This window comes from Manacus vitellinus, unplaced genomic scaffold, assembly GCF_001715985.3.
Source record: "Manacus vitellinus isolate BGI_N305 unplaced genomic scaffold, ASM171598v3 scaffold_1_pilon, whole genome shotgun sequence".
NCBI classification, from domain to species: Eukaryota; Metazoa; Chordata; class Aves; order Passeriformes; family Pipridae; genus Manacus; species Manacus vitellinus.
The window spans coordinates 10,558,910-10,576,055 of record NW_021939396.1 but is presented as its reverse complement, the minus strand read 5'-3'; the positions used below and the strand labels follow the sequence as shown (position 1 = coordinate 10,576,055).

The 17,146-nt window shown below is 43.4% G+C and overlaps 1 protein-coding gene across 1 annotated transcript; it reads left to right on the top strand.

Annotated features, from left to right (window-relative positions):
- Positions 1–9,963: 9,963 nt before the first annotated feature.
- RNF139 (ring finger protein 139) lies at positions 9,964–17,123 on the top strand. The gene is given in 3 exon segments (XM_029959265.1): positions 9,964–10,171; positions 10,174–10,294; positions 15,061–17,123. Coding segments are annotated over 3 exon segments (2,148 nt in total). The 3' UTR covers positions 16,880–17,123.
- The last annotated feature ends 23 nt before the right edge of the window (positions 17,124–17,146 follow it).

The window sequence follows — 17,146 nt, the reverse complement described above, 5'->3', positions numbered from 1 at the left end:
GATGGAAAACAGAACCTTTTACAGGGGATCCGTTCTCTGTCTGGTCTGTAACTGAATGTAGCCCTCATGACCTGGTCCAATGATTCCAATTCAAGCATCAGGAATACTCAAACTGCTCATTGTGTGCCACTGCTCACAGCCACCACAGTGGCTTAGTGCACGATGCAAGTGAAATGTTGTCTGAGGCCCCCAAATCCACCCCCAAAACAGTTCACAGCAGCGGAAAATGTTTTGTGCCTTTGAATCTCCTGTTGAAAATGTACATCTACAAGTAATCAAATTAATCATCTGTGACAGCGCAGCCAGATCAGAGCGATACAGGTCTGACCACAAAATCTTTGACAAACGTCTAATATTGCCTGATCTCTTCACAACCCTGTCCTTTGCTCCCTATTACAGTTGCCATTACAAAATGTAATTAAGTTCAAGACCTCCGCCCCGACCCTTAGGGGAACCAGTGACCTGTGCCCAGGACGTCTGAAAGATCAGTTAAAGCCTACAAATGAAAATCACTGCCAGCAATTCAGCTCCCTGCTACAGCAGAGTACTTTACTAAACAACTACAGTAAGGCTCCTTGGTCTAAAGTCACACTTCTTGCAGCCCTGGTCCAGAACTGTGACATGATCTCCCATAAGTTCAGAAATATTATGAGCATCATGACATTTTCCCCTAAGGAATATGTGTATTCCTTCAGCTTAGTCTTCTCTATGAATGCAGAGTATTTCCACACTGGGGAATGGCAGGTCAGTGATCAGGAACTTTGCAGAAACTGAATGTTCAGCCCCTGTTGGAAGCAGGTACTTTGCTTTCTTGAATCTGCACTTCCAGCCAACTCAAAAAATGAGTTGAGAAACTAAGAGCTTTATCCAGTTACCTATGGCTGAAACACCAGGCAGAATTATTTTACTTCTAAGAAAGTAAAAGGACTGCTTGCCATTCTGGAAAGGATTCAGGAATTGCCAGTCTTTGGTAGCTGAAAGGGAGAAGTGTCAGGCTGTAAAGCAGTATCTAAATTCACTGCATTCCAGTCCATGCCCCTCCCTGTGCCAAAGGTATGGAAGGCAAGAAGGAAATAGTAGCAGAGCAAAGCAAATAATTAACAGCAGATTGTAATTCGCTGTCATTTCACAAGGCAAGAAAAGACATCTCCTGCCTGCTGTGAGAGAGGATGGTGGGTCAGAAAGCCAAGAGCTGGGAGGAGATGCTGGGTACTGTTGATGGGGGATTGTGTCTGTTTCAGAACTGCTCTTACACAGCCAGACACCAAATGTGGGGGCAGCACAGGTACAAGGATGGCACTTTGTTGTGTCCCTCGGGATCACATCCCACATAAGTGATGCCAGTGGGGTCAGAGGGTTTTGCCTCCCTGAGCACTTCCTCCCTCCCCCTTTGCAGATGCAGCTGTAAGTTACTGCAGGTTTTTCCTCTTTTGTTGTCTTAAAGTTCAACCAGTACAGGGATCATGTAAATAATGTTAACGTTTCTAGTCTTGACTGTGAATTATTTGATTCTTACAAGACCAGAACACCTGTCTGCCTGGCACACTTCCCTTCTCCCACAAAACACGCTTGCCATCTTCTGGCCAGGACACCAAGCATCACAACGCTGGCTGGAAATACACTCTCAAGTGTCTGTACTGCAGGGGCTTTTCCAGTTGTTAACACAATCAACCAAACAGGTTGAAATTAAATTTTGCTTTGGGATATGAAGTTCCCCTATCACAGAAGAATTTATCTTTCAAGCTGTGCAAAACTTCTCTCTGATTCATAGGGATGTGCATGAGTTTTTTCTTCAATCTTCATACCTGTAAATATACTGAGAGTTTTATTTATTCAAAGTCTAAAGGAGTTAATATTATTATGATGCTTTTACATTTAAATCACAAGTTTCAGTGGCTTTTATAGGAAACTAGTGTTGGTCAAAACTGGAATTACAGTTTTCATGAATATTTATTAAACACCAACATTACAGTGGAAGGTGGGGCTGAGCAGAGTTTGTGCGGATCAGGTTCAAGCACAAATATTTGATACAGCTGTAATCAAAGCCAGTGGTAGTTTTTGATGTCACCTTGATATCCTCTTCAACCAGGGAGGATCTTCCAGGAAGATCACATTTTCTGCCATGGCAGGTCTACTTTCCAGTGTAATTCTGCATTCTCTCTCCTTTTGTCTCCCACATGTTGTCTGTGAACATATATCTCCCAGATCAGCTCTTCTGAAGACTGAAATCATCCTGAGAAGTGTGTTTTATCAGATAAAACCAGAAAATTATTCTTTCCCGTTTGGGACTGTATATGCAGAGGACAGGGGAACCAGGGGCAGGATTGTCCTGTATGTGACTTCAGAAAATAGAGCTTTTCCACTGCAATTTTTTCTGCCAAAGCTTTGTACTGACACTGGAGTTCAGGGAGACTGGGAATTAGAGTGCAAAGCTCAAGACTGGAAATACTGAACATAGTTCTACTGAGAAGCAGAGGCAAGCTCTGGCAGGCTTGGTAGTGACAGGAAGACTGGTGTTTCCACAAATGGGATTTCCTCTTTGAGGCAGGGTTTTTCAGAAGACCACATTTTCTGCTAGTGGTATATCTAGTTTCCAGTAAAATTCTGATTCTCTCCACTTTCCTCTTTCACAAAACAAGTAGCACAAATGGTAAAAATGAATGTTGAGCCCCAAGTTGAAGGAATTTGCCTTGCCTTTTGTTATTTCACTTTGTAATTCAGGGGTTCTACAATTACATTCCAAATGTTACTAAATATCCGAGAGAAAGAGTCCTGCAAAGCCTTTGCTGTGCATATATTGAATTAGAATAGCCAGATCTTTCCTTTCAGTGGTACAGATTTCCTGTATGCAGCCACCCATCACCTCGTAAGGGGAAAAAAAGTTGAGTGTAATCATAATTATTTTCATTAGCTATAAAAACCGACATATAGGGCAAGGCTCTATATGTACAGCTGCTATTTAATTTGTCCTTTCAAAGGGAAAAATTTTCATTTATGAGGTTAAAAATTAACACTGGATCTGCATTTTATTTCTTACCTTTACAGCTAACACAAAGCATTGCTGAGGTCAGAGAAACTGCTCTGATGGTAGCATGTGCTATTCCATGTGCTCCACACAAAATATCACAATCATTTGCATTTCTCCCTCTCAATCAGGCACACCATTTCTGAGCTGCTGTCTGGTAATTGAAAAAATGAGCTACACCAGCTGTCAGGGTGTTCCAACTTCCCACCTGTTTTAGCAGACACATTTTTCTTTGAAAAAGTAGATCTTGAAATTCTATTATAAGAAGTAATAGCCAAGAACAGCTTCAGAGCAGAAACTAATATTCAAATGCAGAGAAATAAAGCATATCAATTCCTAGGACAAATTTCTAGCATCTGCTCAGAGATACTTTTAATGTATTTTACTACTTTAACATTCTAGAATTGTTTTTACTGAGTATGTAACTTATAGTAAAGGTTGCTATCTTTTCTACTATGGATTAATAACAGGATTAGGGGGACTGGGAAAACTGCTAAGAAAGGGGATGATACCCAACAGGCAAGTATATAATACTGCCTGTCTCAAGCAAGATGCACTCAAACACTAAAAAACCATGGCAGGAGACAAAGGGATACATGGCAATAAGGTAATAAAGGATCTTTATTCATTCTTTCTTTTTGCTTGCTTAGTTATATCTTCAAATCAGGGCTGGAGTACACAGTCAGCAACTCTGGAAAAGAAGGTGAACCTCTGCAGGAGGAGCCACAATGTCTGTGTGTGGTGACTTATGGAAGACAGACATTTCTCCATGTAGTGCCTGGAAAACAAAAGAACAACAACAGTGGAGGTGAAGGATCAGGGAGGAGCGATCTGAAGTGGTGCATTTCCCAAAGGCCCCGACACAGAGGGGGTCTGAAGCCGAGAAAGCCAGACGGGAATGCTGCCCTAAGCTTGGGCAGGAGCTGGGCAGGGCCTGGCTGGTAACCCCATGGAGCTGTCCATGTCTGCCTCCCCACAGAGAAAAGAGGCTGTGGCAGGTGTACATCCCGTCTAGAGCAGCAGACATGTCAAGGAGGGGGCTGCAGTCCTTAGACATGTTCCTTGTCTGTCTCTTGTCTCCTTGCTAAGTGTGCTGGTCAGAGTTAGGAAATGGGACAAATATGCCAATGAGAATACAATTTATACTGTTAATTAACTAATACTGTTAGTACAATTTGTTCTCTTATCTCCCTTTTTTTTCCCAGAAGGCAAAAGCCAAAGGCTATTTCTACAGTTTTGAAGAAAATTGTAAAGCCCCATCCAACTTGGCCTTGAACACTTCAGGGATGGGGCATCCACAGCTTCTCTAGGCAACATATTCCAGTGCCTCGCCATCCTCATGGTAGGGAATTTCGTCCTCATATGTAGTCTAAACCTACTCTCTTTTAGTTTGAATCCATTCCTCCTAGCCCTGTCACTACAGGCCCTTGTAAAAAGTTTCTCTCCTTCTTTCTTGTAGGCTCTGTTCAGGTAATGGAAGGCTGCAATTAGGTCACCCCAAAGCCTTCTCTTCTCTAGGATGAAGAATCCCAATTCTCTCATCTTTTCCTCATAGCAGAGGTGCTCCATCCCTCTAATCACCTTGGTGGCCTCCTCTGGACTCGCTCCAACAGGTCTATGTCCTTTCTGTGCTGGGGACCCCAGAGCTGGATGCAGTGCTCATATGTTACAGACATTGACACTTCACGCAGATGAGAAATCAAAATCAATCTTTCACACGAACAAGTGTAAAACAATTTATTTTGCTAAATATTTACTTTAAGTAAATTGCTTTCTGCTTTCTTAGCACTTTTTAAGAAATGCTATCCAAACCCATGGCATTTAGCTGTAAAGAAGGAATAAAACCCAAACTTAATACAATAACTAATCTTAACCACACTAATTTTTATATGGAAATTCTCAATATATTCAAAAGGTCCCTATGTCCATAACAATATTTACAGGTTTCACCTTACCTTTTCAAATGTTACCTTGATTTGCTTTCTTTTTCTTCAGAAGGAAGAGACAGATATAAACTATTCTTGTGTAAAGATTACTGGTGTCTTTAGTTATAATATTAAAAATAGTCGCGTGAGTGCAAATCGTTTCTATTGAACATTAAGCAGCAATACCTCGGTCTTTAAATATTTTGCCAGTACCACTTTGGAAGGGCCGCACACAAAAGTCTGTCTATGACAAACTTGTTCAACGTAGGAGAGTGTGCATCTTTCTGCATGAGCTGGCACTTCTCTCTCCTCGCAGAGCACAGGCTGACAATGCCAGGATGCTGCTGCAGGCAGGGCTGATGGCACAGACTGTTCTCTGCAGCAGGCAACGAGCAGCTTCTCCCAGGCACAGCTGGGTGCTGAATCCACCACAGCCTACACTAATAAAACATTGATAAATTTGGCTTTTAAAAAATGCAGATTGGTTTCTTCTATGCTGGAATATCATCCTAGGAGAAGAAAATCCACATGAGGTTCCTTTCATGAGTCTTTGTTTTATGTTTCAGTCCAAAACACACACGTCCTTAGTGACTGTCATGAAAAAGCTGTTACAACAAAATGTAAGATATACTGTACAGAGCTTTATTCTTATACAGGGAATGAAAAATGGTATCAGAGAATCAACTGCAAAAGGTATCTGGGAAAGAGAAATGAAATTTGGAAATAGCTATGGATTGCTACATTCATTGCAAACTAAAATGCATTTTGACTTGCACATTTGCACTGTTTTTCTTAGCAGCCAACAGTTTTCATTCTTACAGAAGTTATTGTTACTGAATCAGGCTAAATTTACATGTGGTATGTCAAGGCAAAGGTATCGTGAATATTTAGTTTTTCAGGATCTGGTAGTTAGAAAAAAAAAAAAAAGACAATACTTTTAAAATCCTCCCTCCATTTTTATTCTTTTTATTTATAAAAGTGTGATTTTTGCAAGACCATGTGATCTTGCAATATCTAATGTGAGTGCTGGCGTTAATCCAATAAAGCCTTTGGCTTGATGGGATCATGAGAGCACTTAAGCAAATGGAGTTTTAAGAACTCTAAAGTTGTTTTGCCAAAAAGTGGTTTTAGATTTGGCCATAAAATATGGGCACAGAGCCTAAACCTGGCCTCGGCAGACTGGTATAGAAAATAAACAGTTCTACCATTCCAGAAGATAACAGAGATTCCATTATGTCCAGTTAATTCAGGGCATGCGACTTACACAACTGATAATTTGTATTTATGCCGTTCCTCTTGCTCTAAAAATCTCAAATGGAAAAATACTAACAGCTTTTGAAAAAAAAATTATATGAATTTTGACCTCTCTGAGCCCTCAAAAATACCCCAAAAATCATTTTTAGGTGACACAGAGTAAAACCTCAACCTTTTGCCACATACTATACAGAATCTCAGAGAATTCCAGTGGCTTGTTATTGACATAGACTCAGCCTGTCTGACTCAGCCTGATACAGGAGGTGATTCGAATTATTCCGAAAGCATTTTTGAGTGTTAAGTTCTTATTTATTATGCAACAGCTCCCCAGGGCTTGTTCTTTGTGCTGCCTTGTCATGGGCGTGGGCTTGACACTTGACACCAAGTCAGGGCAGGTACACCCGGGCACAGTGACACGTGGAACAACCTTCATCTGGAGTAGGACTATTTGCCCTTAACAATTAATCTATACAGACAAGTAAAGGAGCTTTCTGCTTAATTTGTGTGTTAGTTATGAACGAAAAATTGCAGAAGTCCTCGGCCATAAGAACTTTTTTTTTATAGGAGCATTAATATCCATATACTGGAAATAGTATTTAACCCCCCAATATACAAAGAACTAGAGACTGCATTAAACTCTACAAGTAATATGCCAAATTTCCCTGCATTTGTGTCTATAACTGAAGTGAATTCAGTAGAGGTTTGCTAGTGTAAAAAAGCTGAATTTGGTTTATTATTCCACATTTGAAAGTGTGTAGTGCAAATTGCAAAATGAAAAGTATCCAGTAGGTGTCATCTTCCTGCATCCCATGTGGCTGATAATCCAGTTTATATTTACTTTTTTTAATTGAACTGAAATCAAAAGTAGGAGTCCTAAACACTGCAACAAGTTTTCTGAAGAACATGTGTAAGAAATGTACTAATTTGATCTAATATGCCTTACTAACACTAGGATTTCTGGAATGTTTGCAACCTGGAAGTGTTCAAGCACAAAATAATTTGCAGATATCCGTGACTGCACTCACATGCCCAAATAACATCTGTAAAATATGTCCGTAAATACTTGTATTTAAACCTGAAAATCCATTTAATGGATTCCATTTAATCCACATGCCCTTAAAGCAACAGAAATATGTACTACAGCATTGCCTCTGATCCAGAAGCCTGTACTGCAAAAATAGATTTAAGACGCTCTTTACAGATGAGAATATTAAATGAAGTTGAAAGGGCCTCAGGAGGGCAGGGAATTCTGTTTCCTTAAATGGTGTTTTAAATTGTTTGATTTCTTGAAATTACACCTCATGCAAATAAATATTTTCATTTGGATTACTGGGAATTATCAAGTACCCAGAGCTGCTTGATATACATTGTTTTTAATTTCAAATCAAATACTGTTATTTCTATTCAGCAGCTTTATACTTAGTTGAGGAGTAAAATTATTCAGGCAAGCCTGAATCACTCTGATTCAGCCATCTTCAAATGTAAGTAAAATAAACCCTTTCCAAATTTTAAACCCTGACCCCTATTATTTGGCATGAGGAGACTTACTAGGTCAGAGTTACGCCTTTCAGCATGTGATTAAAACATGTCCATGTCCATGGATTTTGTAATACAATCCTTTAGCAATCTGGCAACATTTCTGGCTTTGTTAGCTGGGGCATTGCTTAGGAAAGTTCCTGTGCAATACTGCTGTGGTCTGATCCAAAATCCTTTGGACACAATAGAAAGGCTTCCAAGGGCTTAAGCCATGGACAAGTGAGGCTCACAAAAAGGCTGAGCCCGAGCAGGTGAAGCAGGAGGCAGACACTGGTGGGAAATCTCAGCGTGGCGGATGCCAAAGGCTCACAAGCCCATCTCAGTTGTGGCCTGGAACCTGCTTTTAATTCCCACAAGCGGTGAGGTGGGAAATGCCCCTGTTTCACACAGGCAGATATTGTTACACATTGAATTCAATGTAGTAATTTTTTTTTTAGTAAAAATCATAGAATAGTAGAAAGTTCAAGGGTTGGAATGGACTGTAAAGATCATCTGATCCCAACCCTCCTGCCATGGACAGGGACACCTCTCAGTCACCGGGTTGCTCCAAGCCCCATCCAACCTGGCTTTGAACACTTCCATGGCTGGAGCATCCACACCCTCCCTGGGCAATCTGTTCCAGCATCTCATCAGCCTCACAGTGAAAAATTCCTTCCTAATATCTAACCTAATTTCCCCCTCTTTTAATCTGTACCCATTATTCCTTGTCCCATCACTACAGTTCCTGATGAAAAATCAAGGCAGCTTGAAGTTTCTATTACTCCCTGTATCTGTGGCTTCTGTGATAATGCACAAGGAAGGAAAGAGGATTTAAAAGGAAAATGCCTTTTTTTCCTATGACTCTGATCTATGGTTATGCATAAAGGCAGCTGAAAACCACAGGCTGTGTTTTCGCAGGTAAATCCACTTGATATCACTGGTAAAGAAGAGCAGAAATATGTTTTTAAGTCACTACTTCTCCCAGGCTCAAAAAGGAACTTTGTTTCCCCTTCTCTTTTTTATTTCTTTCCTTTTTTTTTTTCTTTTTAATATTTCTTGAACTAAAGGACCACCTAATGGGTGGAACAATACCTGGAAGGTAATTTTTACAGCCACATAAAAAGGCTCTGAAGGCCAAAGAAAGTCTTCAAGGTCAACAAAATTTTTTAGCAGAGAATAAAAAAGGCACCTGTAAAGAGACATATTCTAATGGATCTCAGAGGTAGAATTACAGGAATATTTCCCACTGTTTCCAGTAATATCGGCAAAGACAGGGCTTGTGTATCCCGCTTGAGAGAACTGGGAATTCTGATTAAAGCTCATTAGTCCTTCAGCATGTGCCACCATCCCCAGACAGTGCAGATCAAGGCTGCAGCCATGGGGAAACACTGAGGGACCGGGGCTGGGCTCTCCCGAGGGGGCTGCAGCACAAACGCGCCTTTTTATGGCTGGCAGAGGATCCCTGTGACAAAGCTTTAGGGGCACTTTAGGGACATTCGGGGCTGAGGGGCTCCCGGGGCCGGGCCCACTGCCATCCCACCATTTGAGCCAGCAGTGTGCCCAGGCGGCCAAGGATGCCAGTGGCATCCTGGCCTGGATCAGGAACAGTGTGGCCAGCAGGACCAGGGAAGTGATTCTTCCCCTGTACTCAGTGCTGGCGCGGCCGCACCTCGAGCACTGTGTCCAGTCCTGGGCCCTTCAGCTTAGAAGGATATTAAGGTGCTGGAGCAGGTCCGGAGAAGGACAATGGAGCCAGTGAAGGGTCTGGAGAGCAAATCCTATGAGGAGTGGCTGAGGGAGCTGGGGCTGTTCAGCCTGGGGGAGGCTCAAGGGAGACCTTGTTGCTCCCTACAACTGTCTGAAAGGAGGTTGTAGCCAGGTGGGGGTTGGACTCCTATCCCAGGGAGCAAGGGACAGGCCGAGAGGAATTGGCCTCAAGTTGTGCCAGGGGAGGTTCAGGTTGGACATCAGGAGGAATTTCTTCCAGGAAGGGTGATTAGACATTGGAAGGGGCTGCCCAGGGAGGTGGTGGAGTCACCTGGCTGTTTAAGGAAAGACTGGACGTGACCTTTAGTGCCATGGTCGAGTTGACGTGCAGTCGCCCGGTCACAGGCTGGACTCCGGGATAACCCCAGGTCTCTTCTCCAACCAGATGGATCCTGGGATCTGCGGCCCGGTGAGCGCGCCCCGCGCATGCGCCGCCCCCGACCGGGCCCCGCCCCCCGGGCGGGCGCGCGCACGAAGATGGAGGCGGGCGGCGGCGGGGGGCCCGGGCGGGCCGGGCGGCGGGCGCGGGCGGTAGCGGCTCCCGGCCGCCCTCCCTCCTCCCCTCCCTCCCTCCCGCCCCCTCCGCTCCTCCAGCGCGGGAGAGGCGGCTCCGCCTGCCCTCCCCCGCGCAGGGCATGGCGGCGCCCGGGCCCTCCGCGGCTGCCCCGGCTGCGGCTGGGCCCGCGCTGCGGGCCGGGCTGGAGGTCGCGCGCGGGTTGCCGAGCCTGTTCCTCATCGACGCCATCTTCAACTCGGCCCCGCTGCCGGGCGGCTCCGTGAACGCCGCGCTGCTGGGCGCGCTGCTGCGCGCTGCTGGGTGAGACACCTGCCCTTCCCTTCCCCTCCCGGGGCACGGACCGACCCCTCGGCCCGCGCAGCCCCGGCACGGCCACGGCTCCCCGGCCCTCAGCCCCCGCCTGCTCCCGGCTCTCCCGGCCTGTCTCTCCCCTTCCCTGACCCCTTCCTGCCGCCCCCGAGTCCCTGCTCGGCCACCCGGGCTGGATCATCACCTCGCCCGCTCCGTGCCCGCTTCCCCACCCCGTCCGTCGGCTCCCTCCACCTTCTCCTGCCCCCGGGACGGTGCAGGGACACGGCGGGGGCTCGGGGCTGTGACACCCCCCTCCCCCTATCTCCGAGGGCTTCCACGGCGGAAAACATGTGACTTAGTGGGTATAGGGTTTTCTTGTGGTTTTGGTTTTTTTTAAAACACTTTGGATAGCGTGATGCCTTCCTGAAATATGGTGTTAAATCACTATTTTAGCAACAGCAGTTCAGAAATGCCGGGAATTTGGTTCCCAAAGGAAAGAGAAGGCTCTTGAAACTTGCCAATGGTTATTTTTAAGCTTTTTTTTTTTCCCCGGGATGAAGGATGAAAATCACGGGTATAATTACTAGGTGATGCTTGTTTTCAGTATTGCTAGTTATCTGGGGTTCTTACGTAGCCTTGGCTTGGTGGGAGCCCCATTCTGTGAACTGCTGTGCGGGTGACACTGCGCTGCGTGTCACATCTTGGAGCTGGCGGTCCTGAGGCAGGGAGGAAAGGATGACACAAAACACAGCAGGTTTGATTTGGTTTGTTTTTGCAGGCCTAAGACAGGTTGATTTTATGTTTTATTTGACGTTTATAGTGGAAGAAAAACAGGAAGGAAATAGGTGGTACGGCTGTTGGGGCAGGAAGCAAAGCGAGGCTTAAAGGAAAGGTGCTCGGTGAGAAGTGAAGGGGAAAAAGTAAAGGATAACCTATAGCAAGAAAGCAGGTGAGAGGAGAGCAAAGGGAGGAGGGAACAAAACAAAGCAAGTGTTTCATTTTGGGTTTTTATGTTTATTATACCAAAGCTTCTGCTTTGGTAAAGGGTGCCGGGGGAAGTCGCTGCTCACATGAAGAGGCCCTGACTTGCCTCCTTTGCCTGAGGGAGAGCTCTGGGATGGGGAGAAGAGGTTCTTCCTCCTGCTTCCCATTTCCTTGACCCTTTGTTCCACATTTATGGAATTGCTAAGAGATCTTCCCACTGATAATTCCTTTTTTAAAAAATGGCATTGCAGTGCCTCACCAGCTTAATTTTAGGAGTCCTTCATGGTGTGATCCAAAGGCTGTAGGAAGTGCACTGAAATTAATCCCACCCCTGTAAATGAAAGTGGTGGATGTGTTATTCGATGATCTCTCTGAAGTGTGTGATACTGGGATTAACAGATTAAGGCACTTTTGAGGATTGCATTTATATGATCACTTTTCGGGAGGGGGTTGGGGGAGCAGTGGGTAATTTTTGCCTTCTGCAAAAAAGCTTCGGAAGTGCTTTATGCCAAGAAACTTATCTTGTACATTTAGACAAGTGGTCTGTGGTTCTTGGCTTTCCAAAATTGAAGAAAAATTAAAATGTAACTACTTGAAGATGATGTTAAGACCTGCCATGTGGTTCAGACAATGGAGTGCTTTTGTATCTATTTTTTCCTCATCTGAATTTAAGGGTTGCAGCGTTGGGTTTTTGCTGCTGTTAAGAAGCTGAAATAGTTATTTTGGATCATTCTGTATTTAAACAGGGGGGAAATTGTCCTTTTAGTTACCATTTGCAGGTGTTGAAAGACTGATCCAAATTTTTCCTGTACCACAATACTGTTTAGCAGAGGATAAATGCACAATTTGTCCTGCAGATACTAAGATTGGAGCTCTGTAGAAATTGATGGCTTTTGTGGGTGATGTTATACAGTTCTGAAATATTCTGGGAGTACAGTTCTTCAGGAATGCTAATAGAGATCTGCGTGGGTGCTGCGTTTTACGGCAGGATTCCTTGGTCTGATTCTTCCATCACTTATTTTCTACACAAGTACATAGAGTTACACGCAGCACAGAGCTGAGTTCTACAACTGGAGCGTCTTTTTGATTAACCTTGCTTTGTCCCCAGCACAGTTTTTCTCTCTCCTGTCTTTGCATGGGTTTAAGTATCTTGATTCCAGCAGAACCACCACCCCCAGGAGTGACTGTTACCTCAGACAGCAGTCCCTCCTCAGTGAGGACACTTGAGTTTTGGGAGGGTACTATAAATACTGTAGTCTGTAGAAAGATGTGGAGCAAATAGAATGACTGGAGCTAGGGAAGAATAATCTGGCATTTCCACGATTGAAATGCTGAAGTGTAAAGGTAATTGCACCCTGCAAGTGACCAAAAGTCGAATCGTGGGTAGTGGGGCTACCATAAAGATACTGCCAAATTGCAAGAGTTAAAGGGAAAAAATGAGAGGGAGAGATTCATTGCAACACAAGACATTATTTTAAAAGTAAATAAGGTGTGGTTTGATTCAGTGCTGTGTTTAGAGGCCATCCTGGGATAGTTGGGGATGGCATGACAGAGAGGAGCAGCAATATATACAGAAACATGAGACAACCTTATCAAAGGAGGAACTGCAGCATTTCCTAGCAGAGGGAAAATGGGAAAAGATTTACTGCTTGGTGAACACTTCACAGGGCAGGGGGAAGTCTGGTGTCAAGATGGGCTAAGTGACATAAATGGAGATGGGGGAGAGGAGTGCCCACCTCCCCTTCTGAGATTTGAGTTACCTCTTGTGGTCTTTTGAGGCTCCTTTCGGGGGTCTTGACTTTTCCCCACAAGTGTTAACAGAGAAATGCTTTACCTTTTTTTAGTCCCTCTTCAGAGGAACCAGTAAGTCGAGCTTCCCTATTGACTCACTGTAGTACTGTTTTTAGGGACTTGCATGTGAAATGTCAGTGTTTTAAGATGACCTGTAGTATCTAAATACAGGCCTGTTACTGCCACTGCAACACACAAAAATAGGTTTTGTTAAGGCGTGTTTCAGAGCAGCCTGCTCAGTGCAAAATGCATCTCCGTTGGCTCGGATGATCAGAATTACATAAATAATGACCTTGTACAGGCATGTGAGCTTTCTCTGTGACTTCTGAGGAAAGACAAAGGCTACAAACTTAGCAGTGTTGGCTTTCCCAAAGGTGTCTGTGGTGGTTAAGTATGATACGACAATGAAACTGTCAAGCTTATTTTGTAAAAAGTTCTGCATGTAACTAATACTCAACTTTCCCTGGAAGAACTGAGCTACGATACATTTTCTGCAAAATGATAGAGGCTTTTCCTCAGTCCACTTCACAAGGTTACCAGGTTAATGATTAGTTAAGGAGAATATGTTTATATCAGCCAGTGCTGCTGGCAAGGAATACTGTTAAGCTGTATTAATGACTTTATTTGTAGTCTGCCTTTTGCTGTTGATTCATGTTGACCCCTCCTTTCTTCTCACGCCTCTGGGCTGTGGGGGTTTTTTTTGTTGTTTGTTTTGTTGTTGTTACTGTTTTTCTTTATACTAGTGGAATCAAATGCTGCTTCTTAGAAAAGTTTTTATTTCCATGATCAAGATCCTATGGCTTAAAGTATTTTTTAAACACTTGATTAGGGTGGATTTAGAACAATCTAAAATACAGTCGTCAGCAAAGACTGATGCTGTCCTGCAGCAGAAAGAGGATTATTTGTGATTTCATTAGTTTTAGTATAGAGATTGAAAGCAATTTACAATCAAATATAAATTGTAGACATTGCAGTCTCACCAAACTGGTTTGGATGAGAAGGCAGTTGCATAGAGCGGAAGCTGACCAAGAAGTCCAAAAGAAAGGCAGAGTGTTTCCTGAAGAAGAAAATGTTTAAGGGAGTGACTCTAGTGATAAGTGCTGTTTAACTCCTCTTAAGGCAGAATCCTTACCTATGTAGTACACAGGGATGAAATTCATAAGCCACTCTACAGAAGTTACTGCAGGGACATGTAATCCCAAAGTACTGTAGTTGCTCTGATAGGATTTCTCATAGGAAGGTGGAGTCATGGTCAAGATGTGTTCATGGTCAGTATGAGGGAGGGGTTAGCAAACGGGAATTTCAAGGTCTAAATCTGACTTCTAACAAGACAGACAAGTTTGCATTGGCAAAGAGGCAGTTGGTGTAGTTCTGAATTCTGTGTACAAAAGCTCTACACTGCAGAAAGTCTTCTCCATGCAACTTTTGTTTCAGGATGCCTTGCCAGAAATGAAAGCAAACCAAAGGGAAATGGAAGAAGGTGGCCTTCTCCCTGCAAACTACAGCAACTTTTCACTATTTTCTCATTAAAGGGTTTAGCTAAACTGTTTTGGTTACTTATCTTCAGTACTCCAGCTTGGACAGCTGTAGTTGAGTGCCTTGCTCAAGTGAATTAGGGGACTTACTTAATTTTACTCATTTATTATGAACTCGGAATATAAAGGCTGTGCCATATCTGGTTGGGTTTTTTCTGTTTTTAGAACTTGTCTACCCTTAGATTTCAAGACTGAGGCTGAAAGGCTGGGAGGTGTCACTACTCTAGTCTGAAACTGCAGGTGAACTTCATAGTAATTGTGGCTTAGAGCTTGCAGTGGCTTTGCATCACAGCTATAGTGCACAGATTAAATGCAGTGCTCTGAAAAGGGCACCTTTGGTAATGCAAAGTTACAAGTGACTAATGGGGGGGTGATACATAAAGTAAATGTAGCTCCAAAGCTAATAGGTTAAAATCTACTATTGAATTTCTGCTGAGAACTAAATTATTTCAATCTGGTTTTAGGTGTCTTTGTATCCAGTGTTGTTCTGGTCTTACAACAGCGAGCACTTTTCAAGTTCTATATGATTGCCTCGGCGTTTCTGCTGGCTGCGACCTCAGTGTTGGTGAATTACTATGCTTCTTTGCACATAAACTCCTACAGTGCCTACTACACCGCCGCGTTCGGAATTCAGATCTTCCCACATAAAGGACCTTCACTATGGATGGCACTTTCCATCCTTCAGCTGACCTTTGGGATTGGATATGTTACATTGCTAAACATGCAGTCCATATACTCTCAACTCATCATCCTGGATATACTGATTCCTGTAATTGGCTTGATTGTTGAATTACCTTTAAATGTCCGGCAAGTACTAGTTTTTATTTCAGGCCTAGTTCTGACACTAAATACCACAGCCATTTTAGTTACCAAAATTAAATGGTTCTATTACTCGGTACGATATGTTTATCTGCTGGTGAGGCACATGTATCGCATTTATGGATTACAGCTATTGATGGAAGATACATGGAAAAGGATTCGGTTCCCAGCTGTACTGCGTGTCTTCTGGCTAACAAGACTTACAGCACAAGCTGTGGTATTAACATATGTTGTAAAGATGGCTGAAAATAACACAGAAGAAAAATTCTTCTTGATATCGTGGGATAACTGTTGGGAACTGATTTGCAGCTTGATCATAAGTGGGTGTGACTCTACTTTAACTGTGTTGGGCATGAGTGCCGTCATTTCCTCAATAGCTCATTACTTGGGACTTGGTATCCTGGCCTTCATTGGATCGACGGATGAGGATGACAAAAGGCTTGGGTTTGTAGCACCCGTCTTGTTTTTCATTTTGGCTCTGCAGACTGGTTTAAGTGGACTGAAACCAGAAGAACGATTAGTTCGCCTGAGTCGAAACATGTGCCTTTTGCTGACTGCAGTCCTGCATTTTATCCATGGAATGACAGACCCCGTGCTGATGTCTCTCAGTGCCTCCCATGTGTCATCGTTTCGCAGACACTTTCCTGTACTGTTTGTCTCCGCTTGCCTTTTCATCCTTCCAGTTCTGCTCAGTTACATCCTCTGGCACCACTATGCACTAAATACTTGGCTTTTTGCAGTCACAGCGTTCTGTGTAGAGCTTTGCCTAAAAGTAATAGTTTCTATCACTGTTTATATATTGTTTATGATTGATGGCTACTATAATGTGCTATGGGAAAAACTTGATGATTATGTCTATTATGTTCGCTCAACTGGCAATATTATTGAGTTTATATTTGGAGTAATCATGTTTGGGAATGGAGCTTACACAATGGTTTTTGAATCAGGAAGCAAGATTCGCGCTTGCATGATGTGTCTACACGCGTATTTCAACATCTACTTGCAAGCCAAGAACGGCTGGAAGACTTTTATAAATCGCCGGACTGCTGTTAAGAAAATAAACTCACTTCCAGAGGTGAAGGGAAGCCGGTTACATGAAATAGATGATGTCTGTGCAATCTGCTACCACGAGTTCACCACCTCCGCACGCATTACCCCGTGCAACCATTACTTTCATGCACTTTGTCTTCGGAAGTGGCTGTACATTCAGGACACGTGCCCGATGTGCCATCAGAAAGTGTATATTGAGGACAAAGAAAACGCCAATATCTCTAACAACAACGGGTTTGTAGCACCAAATGAAAATCCTGTACGGGTTGCAGAAGAAGCTGCTGATGCTGAAAATGAATTAAATGAAGATAATGACAGTTCTGACAGTGATGAGGAAGATGGCGACTGTGTGGCACAGCACTTGAATGAGACTCTTAATGTTGACTCTAACTCTCTTGGTGATTAAGATGTCCTTTACTAAGCCGTGAGGTATTTGTTTAAGATTGACTTCAACAGAATAAAAGTATCACTTTGTAGTTATTGTACTTAAGCACAACAGCAGTATCTCAATGTTGAGTCTGTGAATGGTGGTTGTTTACTGTGGTGTGTGCTACTGTAAATATACCTCTGATTTTTGCTGGTCTCTTTCATGACCACCTTAAAGTTATGTACATTATTGTACATGGAATAAAATGTTTTCACATTTTTAAGATGGTTGGGAAAACACTCTTTA